This window comes from Pristis pectinata, chromosome 30, assembly GCF_009764475.1.
Source record: "Pristis pectinata isolate sPriPec2 chromosome 30, sPriPec2.1.pri, whole genome shotgun sequence".
NCBI lineage: Eukaryota > Metazoa > Chordata > Chondrichthyes > Rhinopristiformes > Pristidae > Pristis > Pristis pectinata.
The window spans coordinates 12225758-12248048 of NC_067434.1; the positions used below are offsets into that span (position 1 = coordinate 12225758).

Here is a 22291-nt window from a genome sequence, read left to right on the forward strand (position 1 = left end):
TCTTCTCTGGGCAGGCCAGTTCCGAATCCACACAGCTAAGTTTCCCTGGAACCCGTGCCTCCTGACTTTCTGAATGAGCCTTCCATGAGGAACCATATCAAATGCCTTACCAAAATCAATGTACACCACATCCACTGCTCTACCTTCATCAATGTGCTTTGTCACATCCTCAAAGAATTCATTCGGGCTCGTGAGGCATGACCTGCCCCCACAAAGCCATGCTGATTGTCCCTAATCAGCCTATGCTTCTCCAAATGCCCATAAATCCTGTCTCTAAGAATCTTCTCCAGTAATTTGCCCACCTCTGAAGTAAGACTCACTGGCCTGTAATTCCCAGGGTTATCCCTACTCCCTTTCTTAAACAAAGGAACAACATTTGCCACCCTCCAATCATCTGGCACTACCCCTGGCACTACCAGGCAACCAGAGGCTTGGATTCAGTGCTGCGGCCTGAACATGTGTGGATTCTCTGAATGTGTGGGAGAACACAATGTGAGCGATTTGCCGAGCACCTGCCGTCTGTCCGCAATGGCCATCTTGAGCTCCTGGTTGCAAGCCATTTCACCCCTCCCTAATATCACATTGTCCTCAGCCTCCTCCACTGCCAGGGAAAGGCCAAACCCAAACTAAAGGGTCAGCACCTCATATTGCACCTGAGTAGTCTACAACCGAATGGCATGAACATTGAATTCTCCAGTTTCAGCAAACCCGAACCCCCTCTGTTCCTTTCTCTCTCCTTCCAAACCACCCAGGTCCTCTTGCGCACCCCCCCTTCTTTCCAAACCACCACCCCAAACCCCCTGTTACCCAGCTTCTCTCCCCTCCCTCCACCTGGTTCCATCTGCTTAACAGCCACACACTCTACCCTCTTGGTCCCCTATCCAATCCCGTCCTTTCCCTCCACTGTTCCCATTTGCCCAGCAGCTCCTGCCTAATCTGGTTTCACTCATCACCTTTTCTTATTAGATTCCACAAACTGTTGTCTCCACTAGTCACCTCCCAGCCTCTGTCACAATCTCTATTCTTTCCTTCCTCACCTGGCTCCTTCTTCCCATCAACCCCTCCTCATATAGATTGATCTATCAGCTGTCAACCCCTGCCTCCCCGGCGCCCATTCCCCTCTTTATATTGGCTATCTCCCCTTTACGATCTCAGTCCTGATGCAGGGTCTCGGCCCGAAATATTGAACCCTTTGAGTTCCTCCAGCTTTTTGTGTGTTGCTCCAGATCCCAGCATCTGCAGTCTCTTGTGTCTCCATTGTGAATGCCAAATGCAGTATACTGGATTGGTAGAGAGCAAGTGAATGGCTGCTTCACCTGGAAGCAATGTTTGGGTTCATGGATGGTGGGAAGGGAAGAAGTGAAACGACAGGGAATTATTGAAGGACAGTGAGTGGGGCAACGAGGAATGAAACTATGGAGGTGTCGGCAAATTAGGGATGGATTGTGGATCAATGGGAGTCAGGGTCAGGATTCATTTGGGATTTGTGTGGGTTTCCAGATCTGAGTATTAAGTGAGAAGAGATCCAGGCTGTAGTGTTGGAGTGGGCATCAGGGCTGGAGTATAGGTGAGTGAGGGATCTTCTTGATTGGAATATTTAGGGTTCTGGTTCAGAGAATCAGGGGTGATGGCAAGCCTGGAGAAATGTTGGGGATCAGGGGAATGTGTTTAGGTCACTTCCAAGAACTCCTGCTTCTGTAATCAGGTAGTATTCCTGGCTGCTAGGTGATCCCTCCGCCTGGTTTCTAAGTGTGGTCATCATGATGTTGGCTGCCTCATCACAACCCGGTGGAGTCTTCAAACTGCTGTCAAGCTCATTCACACATGGAAGGCCCCAGCACTGGGTGAAGGATACCCCTTGTTTGTCTTTCCCCACATTCAAGGCTGGGACTCCTCCTGTTCCCTATTTTAGGTGCCATAGTTAGCTGTCGGGTGCCTGAAAAAATGTAGTTAAACTTCCATGAGTGTATTTCAAGCTGTGTGTCCTATTAAGCTGCTATTCCAGTCAGTCCAGAACCATGGTGTATTAATCATTGTGCTTCATTCTCCACAATGTCCTTGCCGCCCCTGTGTCTCTCTGTCTCACAGATATGAGAAGTAATGGATTTCATTACAATGGCAGTATTACAATTCAAACAGCGCTTTCTGCGCAAGCTACAACTTCAAGTGCAGTTTGTGTAATATTCTTTCAGATGTTGGCCACAAAGGAACTGGAAGATTAGTGTGTGTTGCTGACTAGCTCAGTTTATCTTTCATAATTCCTTGACAAGTACACACACAATGAATATATACAAACATAAAAATAAGAAAAGGAATTACCAATTCAAATTGACCAGATGAAGCTGGGGAACAGAACTTTTTGACAGTTAAATATTCATTGATGTCAGCTGGAATCAAGATAATCTTCTGAAGTGTGTGTACAGAGCATTGGTCTACCATTCCAGCTGATCTCACCCAATGTCAGGTCTTTGACTTCATTCTTATACAATGGAAATCCATTTTAAAAACAGGACAATTGCTTTCGCTGTTACAAGAAACAGTAATCAGCTGATACCAAGCATCAGGGAGGTGAAAGAATGGTGGGGTTGATTGAAAATGTCAGGAATAGCAAACGTGTGGCGTGTTGTGCTTTGATTGGCATACAGTTAGGATTCAGGGGATAACAAAGAGGAAGTTTATTAAACATTATTCAAATCCATATTTACTGTGGGACAGAATAGCATTTAAAGCAATTATAGGGGTCTCAGGGAAAAGAAGATTTAGCCAAGGTTAAGAGGCCTTTTCCTTTGATAAATAGCTGGAAGTATCAACATATTTCACACATGGACAATATTCCACTGTTAAGGATGGGGGTGTGAGGTGAAGGAAGAACTTGAGTCTGTTTGTCTCAGTAAATTTAATTTCTCCTCAATCACATGCTCTGGTGTCAAACAGAGGGCATTATCAGGTTACTAACCTGCTCTAAGTGGCGGACAAACTCGATTATTTCACATCCCTTCAGACCAAGGTCTCAGCCTCCTTTCTTTCACCAACAGCTCCTTCCAAGACCTGGCGAAGCAGTCTGATTTAACATATGGCACAGTGAAGGACTCCTCAGTCTACGAGTACTTTCAGGCAAAGGGCACCAATCCATTGGAGCAGGACAGTACTTATGCTGAACTCTGGAGAACCATCAGTAAAAACAACGGAGCAGAAAACTGTGTGTCAGCTGCACACGAGGGCATTGGAAAGGTAAACTTTGGACAGGTATTCTGAGACACAACAGGGTGTTTGTCTATACACCTTATCTGGCAAAACTCCCTTCCTGCCAGCATAGATTCATCTTGACACATGACAGCTCCTCAGGGGAAGATCATTTATTCAGCTTCTCCAGCAGTTGCCTTGATAAGCTAATCAGAATTGTACCAGGGTCTCAGGGACGTGTTACACAGCGAGGCTGAATGTAGGGTTGTAGCCCTTCAAGCAAAGAACATTATGATAGAGCTCCTCATAATCATGAAGGATTTTAATGGAGTAGACAAGGAAAGATGCATTCCAGTGGCAGGAAGGTTCACAAGATCAAAAGACCACAAGACAAGGGAGCAGAAGTAGGCCATTCAGCCCATTGAGTCTGCTCCAAAGAAAAGGAAAAAAGAAAAAGAAATGAGAAATTGTGGGGGGGGGGGGGTGTGGCCAAAAAAAACCTAACCCCAGTTTTCGGCCTTATCCCCATATCCTTTGATACCGCGACTATTTAGATATCTATCTCTTCCTTAAACGCCTCCAATGATCTGGCCTCCACTGCTGTACGTGGCAAGGAATTCCACAAATTCACCACCCTCTGGCTAAAGAAATTTCTCCTCATCTCTGTTTTAAACCTGTACCCTCTAATTCTAAGATTGTGCCCTCTGGTCCTGGACTCACCCACCAAGGGAAACAGCTTGACCACATCTACTCTGTCCAGTCCTTTCAACATTTTGAATGTCTCTATGAGGTCCCCTCTCATTCTTCTGTACTCCAGTGAGTACAGTCCAAGAGCCGACAAACACTCATCATATGTAAGCCCTTTGATTCCGGGAATCACCCTCGTAAATCTCCTCTGAACCCTCTCCAACATCAGTACATCTTTCCTAAGATATGGGGCCCAAAACTGTGCACAGTATTCCAAATGAGGCCTCACTAGTACCCCGTAAAGCCTCATCAACACTTACTTACTTTTATACACTATACCTCTAGAAATGAATGCCAACATAGCATTTGCTTTCTTTACCACTGATCCAACTTGGCGGTTAACCTTTAAGGTATCCTGCATGAGTACCCCAAAGTCCCTTTGTACTTCTGTACTTTGAATTTTCTCTCCTTCTAGATAATAATCTGCCCATTTATTTCTGTTTCCAAAGTGTCCAACTGCACATTTCTCAATATTGAATCTCATCTGCCATTTCCTTGCCCATTCTCCTAAACTATCTAGGTCTCTCTGCAACCTTCCGGTCTCCTCAATACTCTCTACTTCTCCACCTATCTTGGCGTCATCCGCAAACTTAGCCACAAAACCATTTACTCCATCATCCAAATCGTTAATGTACAAGGTAAAAAGAAGCGGCCCCAACACCGACCCCTGCGGAACACCACTAGTAACCAGTAGCCAACCAGAACAAGATCCTTTTATTCCCACCCTTTGCTTCCTGCCAACCAGCCAATGCTCCACCCATTCTGTTATCCTACCTGTAATTCCATGACCTCTCATCTTACTAATCAGTCTCTTATGCAGCACCTTGTCGAAGGCCTTTTGAAAGTCTAAATACACAACATCTACCACCTCTCCCTTATCCACCCTACCTGTGATTTCTTCAAAAAACTCCAATAGGTTGTTCAGGCAGGATCTTCCCTTCACAAAACCATGTTGGCTAGGACCTATCTTGCCTTGCACCTCTAGGTATTCCATAACCCCATCCTTGAGGATCGATTCCAATAACTTTCCCACCACTGACGTCAGACTAATAGGTCTGTAATTTCCTTTATGCTGCCTCCCACCATGCCGGAGTCTATCGATTCCTGGAAAATTATCACCAATGCCTCCGCTATCTCTAAAGCCACCTCCTTCAGAACCCGGGGATGCACCTCATCCGGTTTGGGAGACTTATCAGTCTTTAGCCCATTCAGTTTTCCTAGCACCTTCTCTCTAGTAATCTTAACTGAACTCAGTTCCATTCCGTGGACCCCTGACTAACCGGTATATTGCTGATGTCCTCCACAGTGAAGACCGATGCAAAATACTCATTTAGTTCTTCTGCCATCTCTTTATCATCCATTATAATCTCTCCTGCACCGTTATCAGTTGGTCCTGTATCAACCTGTGTCTGCCTTTTACTCCTTATATATTTAAAAAAAACTCTTAGTATCTTTTCGAATGTTATCTGCCAACTTCCTTTCATAATTCATCTTTTCTTTCCGAACGACCTTCTTAGTTTCTTTCTGCAGGTTTTTAAAAGTTTCCCAGTCTTCTGTTTTCCTACTAATGTTTGCTTCCTTGTATGCCCTCCCTTTTGCTTTTATTTTAGCCTTCACCTCTCTTGTTATCCACATTTGTGCCTTTGTTCCATTCAAAACCTTTTTTCTTGGAATATATCTATCCTGCATTTTCCTTATTACTTGTAGAATTTCCTTCCATTTCTGCTCCGCCGTCCCTCTAGCTAGCTTACTCTTCCAATCAATTTGGGCAACTCCTCTCTCATACCACTGTAATTTCCTTTGTTCCACTGGATAACCACAGGACTAATTAAAGATAATTGACAAAAGATCAAGAGGAGAGATGAGGAAAGTTTCTTTCCAAAGTGTTGGTGTGGTCTTGGATTACTCTGTTTTCAAGAGAAGTGGGAGCAGATTCACTGGGAACTTCTGTAGGGAATTGTTGGGAAAAAATGGTAGTCCAATGAGAGAAAGAGTGGGGAGGTGGGATAATTGAGTAGTTAAGTCAAGGAGTGACACAGAGACAATGGACTGATTAGTCACTTTTTGTCCCTGTTACTTATGATGATTCCACAAAGTAGAGGCAATGTTCAATTTTTTAGACTGATGGTACATATTTTAGTTATGTCCTCCAGTGTGATTCTGGCAGAGGGAGACCATACTCACCTCAAACTATATTAACAAATCCTCCTCCTTTCCAGTTGTATAGAGAGGTCTGGACACATCATTTGCTAAAAGCATTCCTTCCAGTAGCACCAGTGGAAGTCATGAAGGTGTTAAAGTGAACCAGTTCATTGATCCAGCTGAGAAGAGAGACATTTTGCTGACTGCAGCATTAACTTTAGCAGATAGTGCTGTGAATTAATGGAGATAATCAATTGTGAATTTGCTGCAAAGTTCATGGCCTCTGTTGGTGTCCACTGCTGATATATCCAATGTCAAAAAGCACAAAATACTGGTGTGTCTGGGGGAGGGTAGCTCTGAGCATCACTTGAACCCCTGGATGGTAGACCTAGAATATCCCATTAATATTTCACATTGAGTGTGGAGACAGCTTAATAATAATAAGTAATGATTATTATTTCAATAGTAATTAACAATCAATTCTTAACTCCTCTTATTTGTGCTCAGGTTTGGTTTATTAAAGTTTTAATAATTTGCCTAATGAACTTGCCTTCATAATGTACAATATGAGATATAAAAGAGAATTAAGAGTGACATGAGGCAAAACCTTTTTACATGATGTGTGGTTGGAATCTGGAATGCACTGCCGGAGACGTAGTGTAGCAGGCTGCATTGCAACCTCAAGAGGGAAATGGATATATATGGATATAATGGTGGAGAAAAATTTGCAAGTCAATGGAGAAAGGGGTGGTGGATAGAACTAGAGAATTGCTCTGGTAGAGAGGAGGCACAGATATGATGGGCTGAACAGCCTCCTTCTGTGCTGTAACCATTCTATGAATTAGTTGGAAGATTAATTTTAAAATGGCACCCACCTGTCACTTGCTCCATGGCCTTTCAGTTCTTGAACAATCGTATTTATTGTACATAAGTCACTGGTTAAGGATCAATCTCGTCCTGAAGATTACCTCAGTAAATAAGGACAATGAGAGCAAACCAAAGGTTTGGATAAGCATAATTCACAGCCCCACAAACAAGAACAAGAGTGGAAAAGATTCTACTTCTCCACAGTGAAGTGGATTCTCAAAGACTGGTTCTTGTCTTGTGACTGAATGAGAATTGGCTGGTACAGGTGGATTGTTAAAGATGCAGCGTCTGATTTGTTTCCAGGCAATCCCAAAATTAGTGTGGGTTTGAATGCCAATAAGAGGGAAATTATCAGAATGGCTTGGGGTTAATTGTAAGGCACAGCAAAGTTCTTTGTCATGGGCTTTTAGGAAATACCAGGATTAGGTAGTTAAGTTATTCTGATTCACATGGGTACAGAAAACATCTGTGATGATTTTACTTGCTTTCCTTTCCCAAAGGTCTAAAGCACCCGGACCTGGCAGTGGATGGACAGCAGACCTATTGCCCAGTCCTTTCCTTTCCCTACTCTGTGGGTGGGGAGGACCACGCAGGCTGTCCCCGTCATCAAGCTGCCACTGTCTTCTCCCCAAAGCTGAATCCCAGTGACTCCAATGCAGCCTGCTCATTGCTTGCTAATGTCAATTGTTCTCTGAAACTGAAGCAAAGTTTAGGAACATAAAAATAGAGGGAATTTCCCCTTTAGCAATCCTGTGCGGGTATTAATTCTTTAATACTTAAATAATAGACTTCAGGACTGCAGTATGATCCAATTAAATGCAACAAATCTCTGCTGAGGCTCTTCATGTTTGAATGAATTGCATTAGTTCCTCTGAATGACAGAAATTTATAAATAACAACCCCTTGGATCAGAAGCCTCCTATAGCCCAGGAAAAAAACAGGTTCATTCGAGGATAAAATAATCCTTTTGTACTTTGTGTTTAATGTCTCCTTGTAGGTTGTCTTTAATCCCTACCTTTTGCTTTCAGGTATAGCTGTAATAATGCTACAGGATATAGACATCCTGTCCCAGAATGATCCAGTAATTATTATTATTAAATGTTTTCTCTGCCAACAGATAAAGTCGGGAACATATGCATTCCTGTGGGATATGGCTGTGGTGGAGTACACAGCACTGACTGATGATGACTGTTCTCTGACTGTGGTTGGGAACAGTGTCAGCAGCAAAGGATATGGGATTGCACTGCAACATGGAAGTCCCTATAGGGACCTCTTCTCCCAGAGGTAAGGAAACCGTATCTATCTGTATTATCAAGAACTGGGGTCAGTCATTGTTTATATGATCCTAAACATCCTCACAGTCTGATCTGTCTCCAAAGGATAAACTAAAATAGGCCTTTCTCATCCTACGTATTTTGGCAAGTGCACCTACCCACTCTGCAGTTGAAATAGTCCAGGTTATTTAAGACTAGAATACTTAAGATTGGAATCCAGAACACCCAACATGTTCCTTTAATTGATCCAATTCCCCTGCACGCCCTGTCCCATTATCTCTTCATGTGTACACACAGGATTGGGGTTGGCAAGCACCTCCAATAATCATTCAGCATGTTAAGAATGCTTCTGTGTGTAATATGCATGTGATGTGTGTGTTTAATAAGCTCCAACAAACATTGTCAAGTTTCAATATGACAACTCTCCGCTGGAACTCAGCAAGAGAGTAAATTTGGGTACAAACATTTTAAAAGTAAATGCCAGTTTGATTTGTGAAAGAATATAAATAGGAAGGATTGTATCACTGTAATGCTTATTTAAGCAATAAATTTGTCTCATGAGGAAATAATGTCTGGCCGTGAATGATAAATCACCCATTCGTACATTTTCAGGGTTTTATTCTGCCAGATCCACAGTCTTCACTGTCTAGTGCCTGGAATCAATTGCCATTTGTATTACACCTTTCATAAAATATGTTCACAGACAGCTATCTATTGATAGAGAAGATATAATATATTCAATGGTCTTGATTTAGGATTTGCTGTAATCCATAATTAAATGAAGAAACAATATCATTTTAAGCTAAGCAGTTCAGCCTCTGCATGAACCTTCCACACACAGATATCTTGCCCTTGTACTGATTACTGGTTAAAAAGCTAAAGAGATTCAGGGTGGGGCCTCCAATAATTAAATTATCCACAGACAGGTTCAGAAAATGATAAATTATCGACCCAACTCCCCCAAATCATGCCCAACCCTCACATCATCAGCTCAAACCCCTCAAATCATCAGATCAACTCCCAAATCATCCAACCCGTCCCCAAATCATCAGCCCACTGCCAAATGAGTACAAAGGTCAAGGAGAGACATCCAAATAATGATTTGGAAGGGGTTTTCCCTGGTAATTTAGAGGAACAACTTTGGGGGGTAAGGCAGGGTTGGAAGGGTGATTTGGGAGGTTTCAGCTGAAGATTTTGAGGTGGGTGTTGTCGATTTGTGCAATTTAGGAAGAGGATCTGTGGATTTGGGTGAGAGATTTTAGGGGGGAGGTGGGCAGATGATTTGTGGCTTTGTGTTGATGAGTGGGAGGCTGGTTCAATGATATGGGATGATAATTTAGGGAGTCCGGTTGATGATTTGAGGGTGGACTAATGATTTGGGAGCTGGTCAAATGAGTTGGGGGACTGAACAGATGATTTGAGGGGCTTGAGATGATGATTGGGGGAGTTGGGCTGATGATTTGGGTGTTGGCTGATGATTGGGGGAGTTGGGCTGATGATTTGGGTGTTAGCTGATGGTGTGAGGCTTTTGAGCTGATGATTTGGGATATTGGTCTGATAATTTAAAGGAGTTTGGGTGAATGGGAAGATAACATGAGGAGATCAAACTTCTGAGTGGCGTGGAGTCAAGCAAATAATTAAGGGAAACATTGGGCAGAAACCTGGCGACATCATGAAGATGATTACAGAGAGGTTCAGGCAGGTGATTGGGAGGAGTCAGGCAGAGTCTAGCAGATGATGGGCAAGCAAAGAGTACATGCACCATTTGACATCTCTCTGTTGTTTAGCAATGTCCTCATGCTAGCACAATCCACAGACACACACACACACACACACACACACACACACACACACATATATACGTACTGTGGGCTGTAGGGCCTGTACTGTGCTGTAGTGTTCTATGTTCACACACACACTCATATGTTGGGAACAGTTTTGGTTTTGATCAGAAAACCTCTCAAGCACAAACATTTGGGGTACCCAGGATGGAAGGTATGCAACAGATATACAAAACCTGGTCAGATCATGTCCAGGTGTCTGGGAGCAGTCCCAGCACCTAATCTTCAGAAGAGCATGTTGGCCTTGGAGGAAGTGTGATTTAGATTTATCAGTGGAACCCAGACTCCAAGGGTTAAATTATGGGTAAGTATTACAGAATGGTGACCTGAATTCCCTAAAAACTAGTTGGGGCAATTTGATTGAAGTTTTCAAGGTATGAAGGGCAGCTAACATTGTAGATAGAGCCTAGGCCAACAGCACAGTCTAAAGATTAGGGCAGATCTTCACAAATGAAGTTCAAAAGCATTTCTATGTGTGAGGGTGGTGGAAATTTGGAACTCTCTTCTGAAAATGGCAATTCCTTCCAGCCCAACTGTGAATTTTAAAGTTGAAATTAGTAAGAGTTTTTTTTAGACAAAAGTGGTAAGGAATATGGGGGAAAAGGTAGACACATAGAATTAGATCAGAGATCAGCTGTGAATGACAAAACAAAGGGGATTTAGTGGCTTACTCCTGTTCCATGTTGTTGTACCTTTATGCCTCTTGGCTAATTGTATTTATGGGGAGAAATCTGTAAACCTGTAGGATGAGGACTGGCTGTAGTGAAAACAAAAAGCTAGAGTGAACAGTGAAAATACTAGAGTAAAGATTGTTACTTAGGAGGAGCTGACTTAATTCCATTTGGACTTGCACCAAGCAGGGTTTTTCCTGATTCACCACTATAAAGTCATTGGGAGTTTAGCAGAAACCTAGTTAATGTGTGAAATGTCCTGAGGAAATTCACGCCCTGGTGTTCTCCAGTAAGGGTGCATTTCTATATCACTGTTCACAACCCCAGAGTTTCACAAGTACTTCCCAGCCGCTGATGTGCTCATTGGAAGACAGTCACTGTTGTAGTGTAGCAAACCTGGCAGCCAAATTGCACAAAGTAAGTTTCTACAGGCAGCAAAGTGATAATGAGCAGATAATCTGTTCTTAATCAAAATCAAAGTCAAAATCGAGTTTATTGTAATATGCACAAGTACATGTATGCACAGGTGTAAAGAAAAAACTTACTTGCAGCAGCATCACAGGCACATAGCATCAGATAAGCAGCATTCACAAGAAAAACATAAATTAAACATAAATTATACACAAGTTTTACAAGAAATAACACAATTAGAACAAAAAGTAAGTCAATTTAAATGCAAAGTGGTCAATAGTGTTGCTAAGCTGTAGTGATTAGAGTTTTGCCGGTTGGTTCAAGAACTGAATGGTTGAAGGGAAGTAGCTGTTCTTGAACCTGGTGGTGTGGGACTTCAGGCTTCTGTACCTCCTGCCCGATGGTAGCTGTGAGAAGATGGCATGGCCTGGATGGTGGGGATCTTTGATGATGGATGTTGCCTTCTTGAGGCAGTACCTCCTGTAGGTACCACCAATGGTGGGGAGGGATGTGCCCATGATGTATTGGGCAGCATCCACTACTCTCTGCAGCTTCTTACGTTCCTGACCATGATACAACCAGTCAGGATACTTTCAACAGTACATCTGCAGAAGTTTGTAAGAGTCTTTGGCGACAAGCCAAACCTCCTTAACCTCCCAAGAAAGTGAAGAGGCTGACCTGCTTTCCTTGCGTCTATGTACTGGGCCTAGAACTGGTCATCTGATATGTTAATGTCCAGTTAATGAAACCCATTGAATGATAAACATTGAAGAGAATACCATGGTATCTTGCATGTTCACCTTGGACAGCTGATCCCAAATGGGCATCAATTCATCCAAGAGATGATACCTCTGACATTGCAAACTCTCTTTGCATCGCACTACAGGGTTGCCCTAGATTTTTGGGTTCAAGTCCTTGGAGTGGGATAAACCCAGAACCTTCTGATTCCAATGTAAACATGTTGTCAGTGAACAATGGTTGCCAAGCTCACAGGGGTTTGGTAGGTATGATTGGTGGGGTCTAGGCAGTGAGTTTTTTTTAACAAGACACATTGAGATGAAATAATGTTTTGAAGAAACTGTTTTGGGCAAGTTGTTTTCTGTGTGACAGATTTCAGTCACAAAAAGACTGATATTTTAGGAATAATATGGGAAATCAGAAGAGATCTTATTTTTTTGAGCAATACAGTAAGGTCCTGTGCATAACAGCGTGTGATTATGAATGCTTCAAGTTACTCTTGGGTCCTTTGTAATTGAGAAGAAGAATTGATGGTAAAAGTTGCAGTGTTCTTTTGCAGTTTGTGAGTAATGGGATTCTTGCTGTCCTTCTAACCAATCGTGCTTCTATTGTGTCCAGGATTCTGGAACTGCAGGACAGTGGGGATCTGGATGTGTTCAAGCAGAAATGGTGGCCAAAGATGGGTCGGTGTAATCTGAAGAGTCTCTCCGGTGGCCAGCCAGATGGACAGGCACTAAAACTGCAGAGTTTTGCTGGTGTTTTCTGTATCTTGGCGGCAGGACTTCTCCTGGCCTGCCTTGTGGCGGCTTTAGAAATCTGGTGGAACAGCAATCGATGCCATCAGCAAACTCCCAAGGAGGTAAGTCTCACTGGCCAGGTTTGCAGAGAGCAGTGAGTCATGACATGTTTTTGAAGACATAAGAATATAAGAAACAGGAGTACGAGTGGGTCAGTGCCCTGCCATTCAATAAGACTATGGCTGATCCACTCTTGGCCTCATCACTGCTTTCCTGATCTCTCCCATACTTCCTGACTCCCTTGCAGCTTAAATGTCCGTCAATCTCTGTTTTGACTCCATCTCTGCAGCCAAAACTTCACGACCTTCTGAGAGAAGATATCCTTCCTAATCTATCTGAAATAGGCAATCCTTATTCTAAAACTGTGCTCCATAGTTTTAGGTAGCCCCACTAGAGGAAATGTTCTCTAAACCCACACTGTCAATCCCCTCAGAGTCATACATGTTATAAGTCCACGTTCCATTCTTCCATACTCCAATGATTACAGGCTCAACCTGTTCAACCTTTGTTCACACATCAACCCTTTACATTCTCAGGAATTAACCAAGAATCTTCTCTGTACTGCCTGCAATGCCAGTATCTCCTTCCTTAAATATGAAGATCAAATCAGTACACATTCTCCAAGTCCAGCCTCACAGTGTCCTGTAAAATTGCTTCAAGCTTCCTTACTTTTATACTCCATACCCCTTACAATTAAGGTTGATGTTCCATTAGTCTTCCTAATTATTTGCATGTCAGCTTTTTCTGTTTCATTTCCCAGATTCCTTCACATGCAGCATTTTGTAGTCTCATTTGATTCAAATAATAATTAGCCTTTTCATTCTTCCTTCCATAGTGGATAATCTCACATTTTCCCACATTATACTCCATCTGCCAACTTCTTGCTCTCACTAACTTATCTATGCAGGCTCCTGGATCCTCTTCTCAACTTTCTAACCCACATATCTTGGTGTATTGTAGCCAAATTTGCTGATGACACAAAGTCCCTTCATCCAAGTCGTCAATATAGATTGTAAATAGTTGACCCCAGCACTTATCCCTGCAGCACCCGACAAGTTACTGATTCCAGTACGAAAATGTCCCATATATCCCGCCTCACTTGTTTCTATTAGTCGGCCACTCCCCTATCCATGTCAATATTTTACCCCTGATCTGTGCACTCTTATCTTGTGCAGTCATCTTTGATATGGCGCATTATTGAATGGCTTCTAGAAATCTAAATATATTACATCTACTGGTTCCCCTTTATTCTCCTGTTTGTTATACCCTTGAAGAACTCCAGAAAATTTGTCAAACATTATTTCCCCTTCCTAAAACCACATTGACTCTGTTTGATTCTCTTTTGATTTTCTAAATGCCCTGCCGTTACTTCCTTATTAATGGATGCCAGTAATTTCCCAAGAACTGATGTTCAGCTAACAATCCTATGAAGTTCTGCTGTCTGTCTCCCTCCTTTCTTGAATAGTCATATTTATGGTTTTCCAGTCCTCTGGGACCTTTTCAGAATCCAGGGATTGCAATCAACATTTCCAATATTATTCCCAGCCACTTCTTTTAAGAACCTAAGGTGCAGGCCATCAATCCCAGATTTTTGCCCCATTACCTTGCCCAGTACTTTTCTTCCAGTGATATAAATTGTTTTAACTTCCTCACTCCCTGTAGCCCCTTGATTAACTGTTATTATTGGAATGATTTTAGTGTCTTACACTGTGAAGACTTATCAGATATAATTACCTAGAATCTCTGCCATTTCTCAGTTTCTCATTATCAACTCCCCAGTCTCATCTTCCAAGGCAACAATGTTTATTTTTGTTGCTCTCTCTTTATATACATGTAGAAGCTCTTACTGTCTGTTTTTTATATTGTTAGCTAGTTTGCTGGATAGCAGCATTGTTGGGTAACCAAAGGGATTGAGGTCACAGTGTAACAGAGCCTGATGGAACTCATGGATTTGTGATGCTCAGATACATTGAATCCAAAACCCTGAGTTTCGAGGGCAAACCAGTCACTGCTTCAAAGGAACCATCTATCCCTTGGTCACAAAGGAAGCCAACAACTGCCCCCCCCCCCCCCCCCCCATATCTGAGCACTTTATATGCTGTTGGGATTTCTAGGTCCTATCCTCCAGGATAATGCAGGCCTCACACCTGGGAATGTTCCTTTTTCTGTGCTTGCAGCCTGGGAATGTCCTCAAAGCACACAGGCTAGACCCCAGCAACCGGGTGAAGGGCAAAGGATTCTTCAGTCTTCCTGCCAAACTCTTATTCTTCCTCACCCTTCTCTCTCTCTTTCCCTTTTGTGTCCTATCTTTTACCTTTCACTCTCCCACCCACTGTTCCCCCCTCTCTCTCTCACTCATACTATTTGTCTCACTCTTCACTTGATTTTCTTCCTTTCTCTTCCCTTCTGTCTCCCTCTCCATCCCCTCCGTCTCTCTATCTCCTCCCACTTGTTCCCCTCTCCTCCCTCACTTCCCTTTTTGTATCCATCTCCCTCCCCCCATCCCCTTCTCACCCTCCTCTCACAGTCTAATGATGTGTTTCTCGTTCAGGATAAAGAAGTGAACCTGGAGCAGGTGCACCACCGCATGGACAGTCTAATGGATGATGACATGGCCCACAAGCAGATCTCAGCTGCCTCCATCGAGATCTCGGCGCTGGAAATTGGCAGCATGCAGACCGGCCAAGGCTTGGAGCCCGTGCGAGATTACCAGAACACCCAAATCTCAGTCAGCACTTTTTTACCAGAACAGTCTCATGGTACAAGTAGGAAGCTTTCCTCCCTTGCCAGCACCAACCTGTCTCTGCCTCTCAGCAGTTCAGCCACACTGCCGTCCATACAGTGCAAGCATCGATCACCCAACGGAGGACTCTTCCGCCAAAGTCCAGTCAAAGCACCAATCCCCATGTCATTCCAGTCTGTGTCAGGCCCTGGGGGGCTCCCAGAAGCTATGGAGCCTTCCCACGGGACCTCCATATAACTTTAAAAACGCCGCATGGCAACATTTTTAATATAAAAAATTTACAAAAAAATCTAGCATTTTCATGTAAATAATTGTAAATAATTCAAGAATGAAGTGGGGTAAAGTGTATTTTGAATATTCTCAATTTTTGAAGTCAGTAGATCATGTATGAATGGCTTTGTAAATTTTGTTCTATACAAATAAAAAGCAGATTACTTGTGATGGTTATTGGGGGTGTGCAAGGGCTTTTCTTGCTCAGTGGGGATCGCCTTTCCTGTTTAGTGATGTTGTTCAGCACTTTTCTGATTCCCGCTTGTTTCGAAATTGGATTGCAGAGTGCTGCTTGTTTCCCAGCGCCAAGCAATGGGAAATCTGTTTCCACCACTGAAGAATTTCACGGGACATATCTGGCTAGGATCCACATCAGTGTGTCTCACGTCAGGAGCACAGCTAATGGCATCAGTCCTTTTTCCCAACATAAATTATAGTTCCCATGCTAAGAAAATGACTGTTGTTTAATACTCAGAAAATAGATCTCCAATCTAAGAAAGGCACTCCCACATCTATGAAAAACATCAGTAGGCAGATTCGTGCCTCTTTAGGGCTATTTCCACAGCTTCATAAGATTTCATAGTCAACATAAACAATCCTATTCAGTTTTATTTAAATATTGAGAATTGCTAACTGCTCACCAGGGAGGGGTTTCACAGTGATACAGATGGCAGCGCATTTTGAGTGGGATGTCATAAGTGCCCATGGGGCCATGGGGAGGAGGCACAGATGCACTCACACTTAAAGACCCCATCATATAGAGAATACAAGGACACACACTCTTATCCCAAAGAACAATGCCAGCAGTGGGATAGGTGTCCCTTTGTCAGTGGATTGACAGCACACAAGTGTGCCTGTGTTGGTTTGTCTGTGGATGTCAACGTCACTGTCCTCCTCACCATTCTAGAAGCGGGACCAATCCAACCAGCCGATCAATGCCATGCCTCTGTTTGATGCAGACTACAGCATCAAAGGAATCACTGATGTGCTTCGGTCCTGGTTAAGGGACTTCCTGTACTTTTCCATCAGCGAGGAAGATATGGTTTTGTGAGCACGCAGATTTGCCAACACCATCAGCTTTCTGTGAAAGCCGAGGCTAATTGCACTCACGTGGTAATCCTCAGTCCCCTGAAGAACTTATAGTCATGGAATCACACAGCCCCTTTGGCTCACCAAGTCTGCGCTGACCATCCATTTACTCTAACCTTACACTAATCCCATTTTATATTCTCCCCATGTTCCCATCAACTCCCCTGAGATTCTACCTCCTACCTACACACCAGTGGCTGATTAACCTCCCAACCCACATCTTGTTAAGACGTGGAACAAAACCAGAGCACCCGGAGAAAGCCCATGCACTCGCAGGGAGAGCATGCAAACTCCACACAGACAGCATCTGAGGTCAGGATTGAACCTGGGTGGTTTGAGCTGAGAGGCATCAGCTCTACTAGCTTAGCCACTGTGCCACTGTGCTGCCCCATTCCACAGCCTGTTGCCTAATACTCATCCACAAAGCTTCTCAAATGCAGCCCATTTCATTTTCCCCAGGATTTATGAGTACCGGGGAGCATCATTGGTTAAATTTCTTGGTTGAGGGGTTTACCATGAAGGGCATACAATAGTTGACCCACAACAGTTCTGAGCAATGGACACGTAAATCCATGAAAGGCTCCTGCTTCACATACAAGTGATCACTGATTATGAGAGAACCTTTCTGATGATCAATACCATGCATTCTGGAAGCTTGTATGACTCCTTCATTCTAAGGGAGTCCACTTGACCAGGCACTTTTAGCAGTAACACTGCCCCAAGTGGGTGATCTTGACAATGAGGGCTACTCATTATTTCCCTGGCCTCTAATACTTTTACGTGTTCCACTCCTGCTAAGTATCACTACAATGAAAGCTGCAGCACAACCAAGACTCTAATGGAAAATACCATCAAGATTCTGCAGCCTCCACCACTCTGGGGATGTACTGCAACACACACATCCCAAGGTTTCAGCTCATGCCTGAGGTAATACAGCCAGGAGAGGAGGCACACCATGAGGTGGAGTAGGAGAAGGACAGGGATGGCCTAGAGGGCCACCAATGATGCTCATCAGTGCCCACAAATCTTCATGCTGACTAAATGGACTGCCTTTAAGAAGGCTTGTGGGCACGAGGCATGTGTAGAGTGCATGAGTGGCATACTGGCCACAGGCAAGTGATGCACTTTGTGTCATCAGGATCCCCTGTGTGTGTCTCATCTCCCTCCTCATATGAGGAGTAACTTCTCTGTGTAGGCTCGCCGATATTTGATATAGGGACATTGATAAGTATACACTGGAATGTGCAAGGACTTTTTTAAGAAGAGATGGTTCATTGTTGAGTGCAGTGTTCAGATGAACCTTTGCTGAACACGTTGCCGAACAAAATCCAGGAAGGGCACACAATAGTTGACCCACAACAGTAATCAATGGACACTTAAATCCATGGATAAGCTTCACTTCAAAGGGAAAAGGAATTACTATCAGGTGGTCCTAACCACTTCGATCAATACACCTGCCCCCTCCCAAAAGCACCTACTCAGAGATCTAACATTGTATTTGAAATCTTCATCACTGTTTTCACAGAAGTCATGAGATCCCCTCAAAGCAATTGCTGTCAGCTGACAGCATCATAGTCACCCATTGATTTACATTCAGTCTCAACAATTAATACATTATTTCCACCAGTCCAGTGGATCTCTGGGTTGAACATGCACCTCTGGGGAAACAATTCCCTCTTGATTCTTCCCTTCATTTTGGTACAATCAGCTCTGAATAGCAATGTGTCTGGACCACAACCTTGTGTTACAGCCACAGCAGGAAAGGAACAAGTAATGCTCCTGAAGCATCTTTTACTGCCAATAGCCTCTGATGGGGGTGTTCTCATGATAACCTTGTTCCCAGGGTAAGCTAGCTAGAGAGAAAGCCAGTAGAAAGCCACAAGCAGCAGCATTCTATCATCAAATGTTGCTTCTCAGATGTGTTAACAATGACAATGTCACCTACCATCTCTAGAGAACTACATCTCCAGAAAGACTAAGCCTTACCAGCGCAAGGCAAGAGTTCTGCTTTGAAGATCATTGAAGTCTGTAAAACTCCAGATCCTACAAGACAATAGTCAATGTCAACAAGAACGAGACTCATTCAGTGATGAATGTTACAGCCATGTTTATCCCAAGAGGAGGCAAAAGTTATCACAAGAAGTTGGTTATAACCTAAAGGAAATTCTTGTTTCCAAATTGGAGCTTTTTCTGAGCTTCATAAAATATTGGATGTACTCAAAAGCTCACCCTTCTAAAGATTTGCCTGTCATTTAATCCTTTTACTATTTTCTTTTTGGTACTGAGCCAGTGCTTCTTCAGGGATGAGGCACTAGTCCCCATTCTTGGAGCTTCTTATTCCTTGGGTATTTTTGGGAAGTTGCCATGTGATCCTGTGAACACATTGTCATGCCAGCATTTTAATTATCATCTTATCAGGTTCTAACTTCTCTAGAAATTGGGAAATATTTCCTTCAAACAGGCATGAAACTGAAAGTCTCAGAACAAAATCATTTGATTTCACCCATCTAAGCCTTTAGCCCATGTCAGATCTTAAAGAAGCCTATTGTTCTCTTTCTCTTGTGTTCCTTCTCCGTCTCTCACACTCTCTCCCTCTTATTTGTTCTGTCGCTCCCAGTTGTGTGCTTTCTCATTGTCTTCCTCTCTCTTTCATGCATTGTCACACTCTCTTCCATGCCCTTTATTAAAAATGTTAATTCAGCACCTTCAAAAAGTTGCATTTTCTAATCCAACTTCACCCTAATGCTTTTAACTTAATTTACAGCTCCAACCCTTTCTCTTCCCATCCTCAGAGACCTCTTATTTAAATTATCCATGTTTAATTATTAATGGATCATTTGTAAAAATGGTTGACTTGCATTCAACCAGAAAATGTTTGTCAGCTGGCCAGGCAGCATCAGTAGAAAGAGAAATAGTTAATTCTATGGGTCGAAGACCTTTCAACAGAATTAGGAGAGGGTCTTAGACCTGAAACATGGTCTCTCTTTCCAAAGATGCTGCCTGACCTGCTGAGAGATTCCAGCATTTTCTGTTGTTTTTTTCAGATTTCCTGCATCTGCAATTTTTTTTGATTTTCATATAATTTGCATTCTCTCCATTACTACCATGGAAAAAACATCCCATCTTTATTGGGTTCCCCAAGTTCGCACACTGTTAGTGATTTGGAATTAGTTTTCCCTGACATCTAGTGAATTGATTTTGCTTCTCACATCTCCATAACGTGAAATCCCAATAAGACTGTCAGCAGTCTTTTCAGGGGTTACTGCTGAATATTGCTTCCAAACCAAGATTGCAATAGTGACGTAGGCATCCTTTGAAACACCCTGTGGAGGTGACAGGTGAAGTACAAACACAAGTCTTCCCTGCTATTGGAATGTGTATGGAACCATTTCAGAATCCCCTCCATAAGAGTTATCATACAGCACAGAAAAAGGGCCTTCAGCCCAACTCATCCATGCTGACCAAGATTCCCATCTAAGCTAGTCACATTTGTCTCTCACCTCAGATTTTTTACCTAGTGTATTAAAGATTTTTCAAGATTTGCATTTTATTTACTCACTAGTATAATTCTATCAAATGAGATAGATTCTATCAATCTCTGTTTCCACAACAGTGGATACTAATTGCACCCAACCCTGCTTTTGCAGACCCAGGAGAACGATAGGGAGGGTCGCCGAGAAATAACACCCAGCTGGGAACTCATCCTTCATCTTAGTCATTCTCTAACATAGAAAAAAATATTCGCATACTACAGTAGGGTAGTAAGTCCTCAGAAACTGGACCAATGTGATTGCAGTGATGTTATAATAGTGAACAACAGAACTGAAAAAAGGAACAAGTTTAGATCTCAGATTGGATCCTGATAAAACAATATTTCACAGTCATCCCTTTCGAGGAATCTTAGGTAAAAACCAACACAACTCACTGCACCTGCGATAGGTGTTAATGAATAATTGGCAAATGTGACTCCGAACGTTCTACATCTCCTCACTGTGTGACTGCCCAGATACTTCAAGTCTCACTTGAGCTGTAATAATTCCTTGGACAAAATTTCCTAGATTTATTCAACTAGTCCCTGCCAACATTAAGAGTATTCCACGACAGTGACGTCCCTATTAAAGGCTGAAACTGGAGTGATGGGCCCATTTATTATTGGGATTTAATGAATCCTTCCTGTCCCTCAAAAGAAAACTTTATTTATGAACCAGGGGCTGGGTGCATGTTTCAGTAGCTCAGTTTCCCTTCAGTTCTCTGAGCCAGCATTACCATGGAAGCTCCTATCTAAATGTGTGGGGTAATCATGGCCAGACAGACATCACACTATTTCACAGTTGGAGCAAAAAATTCCCAATGCAGGTTTTGCAACACAAAGTGTAACGAAAATCAGGAAACCTCTGCCTCCAAAAGCTGCTGGCGGCTGGAGGTCTATTAGAAAATTCAAAACCTTTTCAAAATGTTTTAATCTTTAAAACATTTTTGTAAGGTAGGGGTCCAAGATGTAGATAACCAAGGTATGTAAATAGAATTAGCTCACTGATCAGCTGTGATCTCACTCCAGCTGCTGAATTGTCTGTTCCAATGTTCCTGCCACTGACATCTGGTGAGTGGCAAAAATGAAGTGAGATTCTATGATGTCTAATTAAGTGCCACAGAAAAGGAAAATAGGAAGACTTAAACAGAAGATGAGGCTTCAGAATCGCTGAGGATTAAATTACTCTTTGAAATTCCTTCCCAGGCAAGATAACTTCAAGCTCCCAGACCTCTCAGTACTGCACTGTCATCCATCTCATATCTAACACTGATGGGTTACTGCAATTGGTTTTGAAAGATCAAGATTAATCAATAATCAAGTTAAATTACTGCAGCATGAAGTGTGATTAAAATAAATTACTCAGCTTCTAAACTGCAGCACTTGAAGTTCCTGTCACAGACATACAGCAGAGCTGTGCAAACTTAGCTGATTGGAATATTCCCAGGAACCTACTCTAATCACTGACTTACACCTGAGAAAGTACTGTTAGTCCTGATGCAGGGTCTTGACCCAAAACATCGACCATCCTTCTGCCTCCACAGATGCTGTCTGACTTGCTGAGTTCCTCCAGCAGTTTATTTTATGCTCCAAGCTACTATAAGTACTGACTCCCAGGAATGAACTCTTAAGTACTGACTTCCAAGAACCTACTGTAAATACTCCAAAGGAATCGATGTAATGACTGACACATTCCTGGGGACCTCTGCAAATACTGACACAATCCCAGTGACTTCCTGTAAGTATTAAGTCTCCCAGAGAATCCCTATAATGCACTCCCTGAACCCTTGTGAACCCCAATTTAGTTCCAGGGATACCATTAAATACTGACACAGTCCTGTGAGCACCTGTAAATTCTGAGGCCCACCCAGAGGTCTCCTGCAAATCTGACATCCTCCTGATGACCCTCTGCAATACACTCCGAGAGAACATTCAGGAGTAATGATACACACCTCAAGACCCACTGTAAACATCAACATAGGACCAGCA

The 22291-nt window shown here is 42.9% G+C and overlaps 1 protein-coding gene across 1 annotated transcript in view; it reads left to right on the forward strand.

Moving 5' to 3' along the window:
* The window catches only part of LOC127584632 (glutamate receptor ionotropic, delta-1-like), a 634847-nt gene extending 619049 nt beyond the window's left edge, over window positions 1-15798 (forward strand). The window contains exons 13-16 of the mRNA XM_052041451.1: window positions 3036-3231; window positions 8057-8223; window positions 12493-12733; window positions 15223-15798. Of these exons, the coding sequence (XP_051897411.1) occupies window positions 3036-3231; window positions 8057-8223; window positions 12493-12733; window positions 15223-15651 (1033 nt within the window). The 3' untranslated portion in view covers window positions 15652-15798. The remainder of the gene's footprint in view (window positions 1-3035; window positions 3232-8056; window positions 8224-12492; window positions 12734-15222) is intronic.
* The last annotated feature ends 6493 nt before the right edge of the window (window positions 15799-22291 follow it).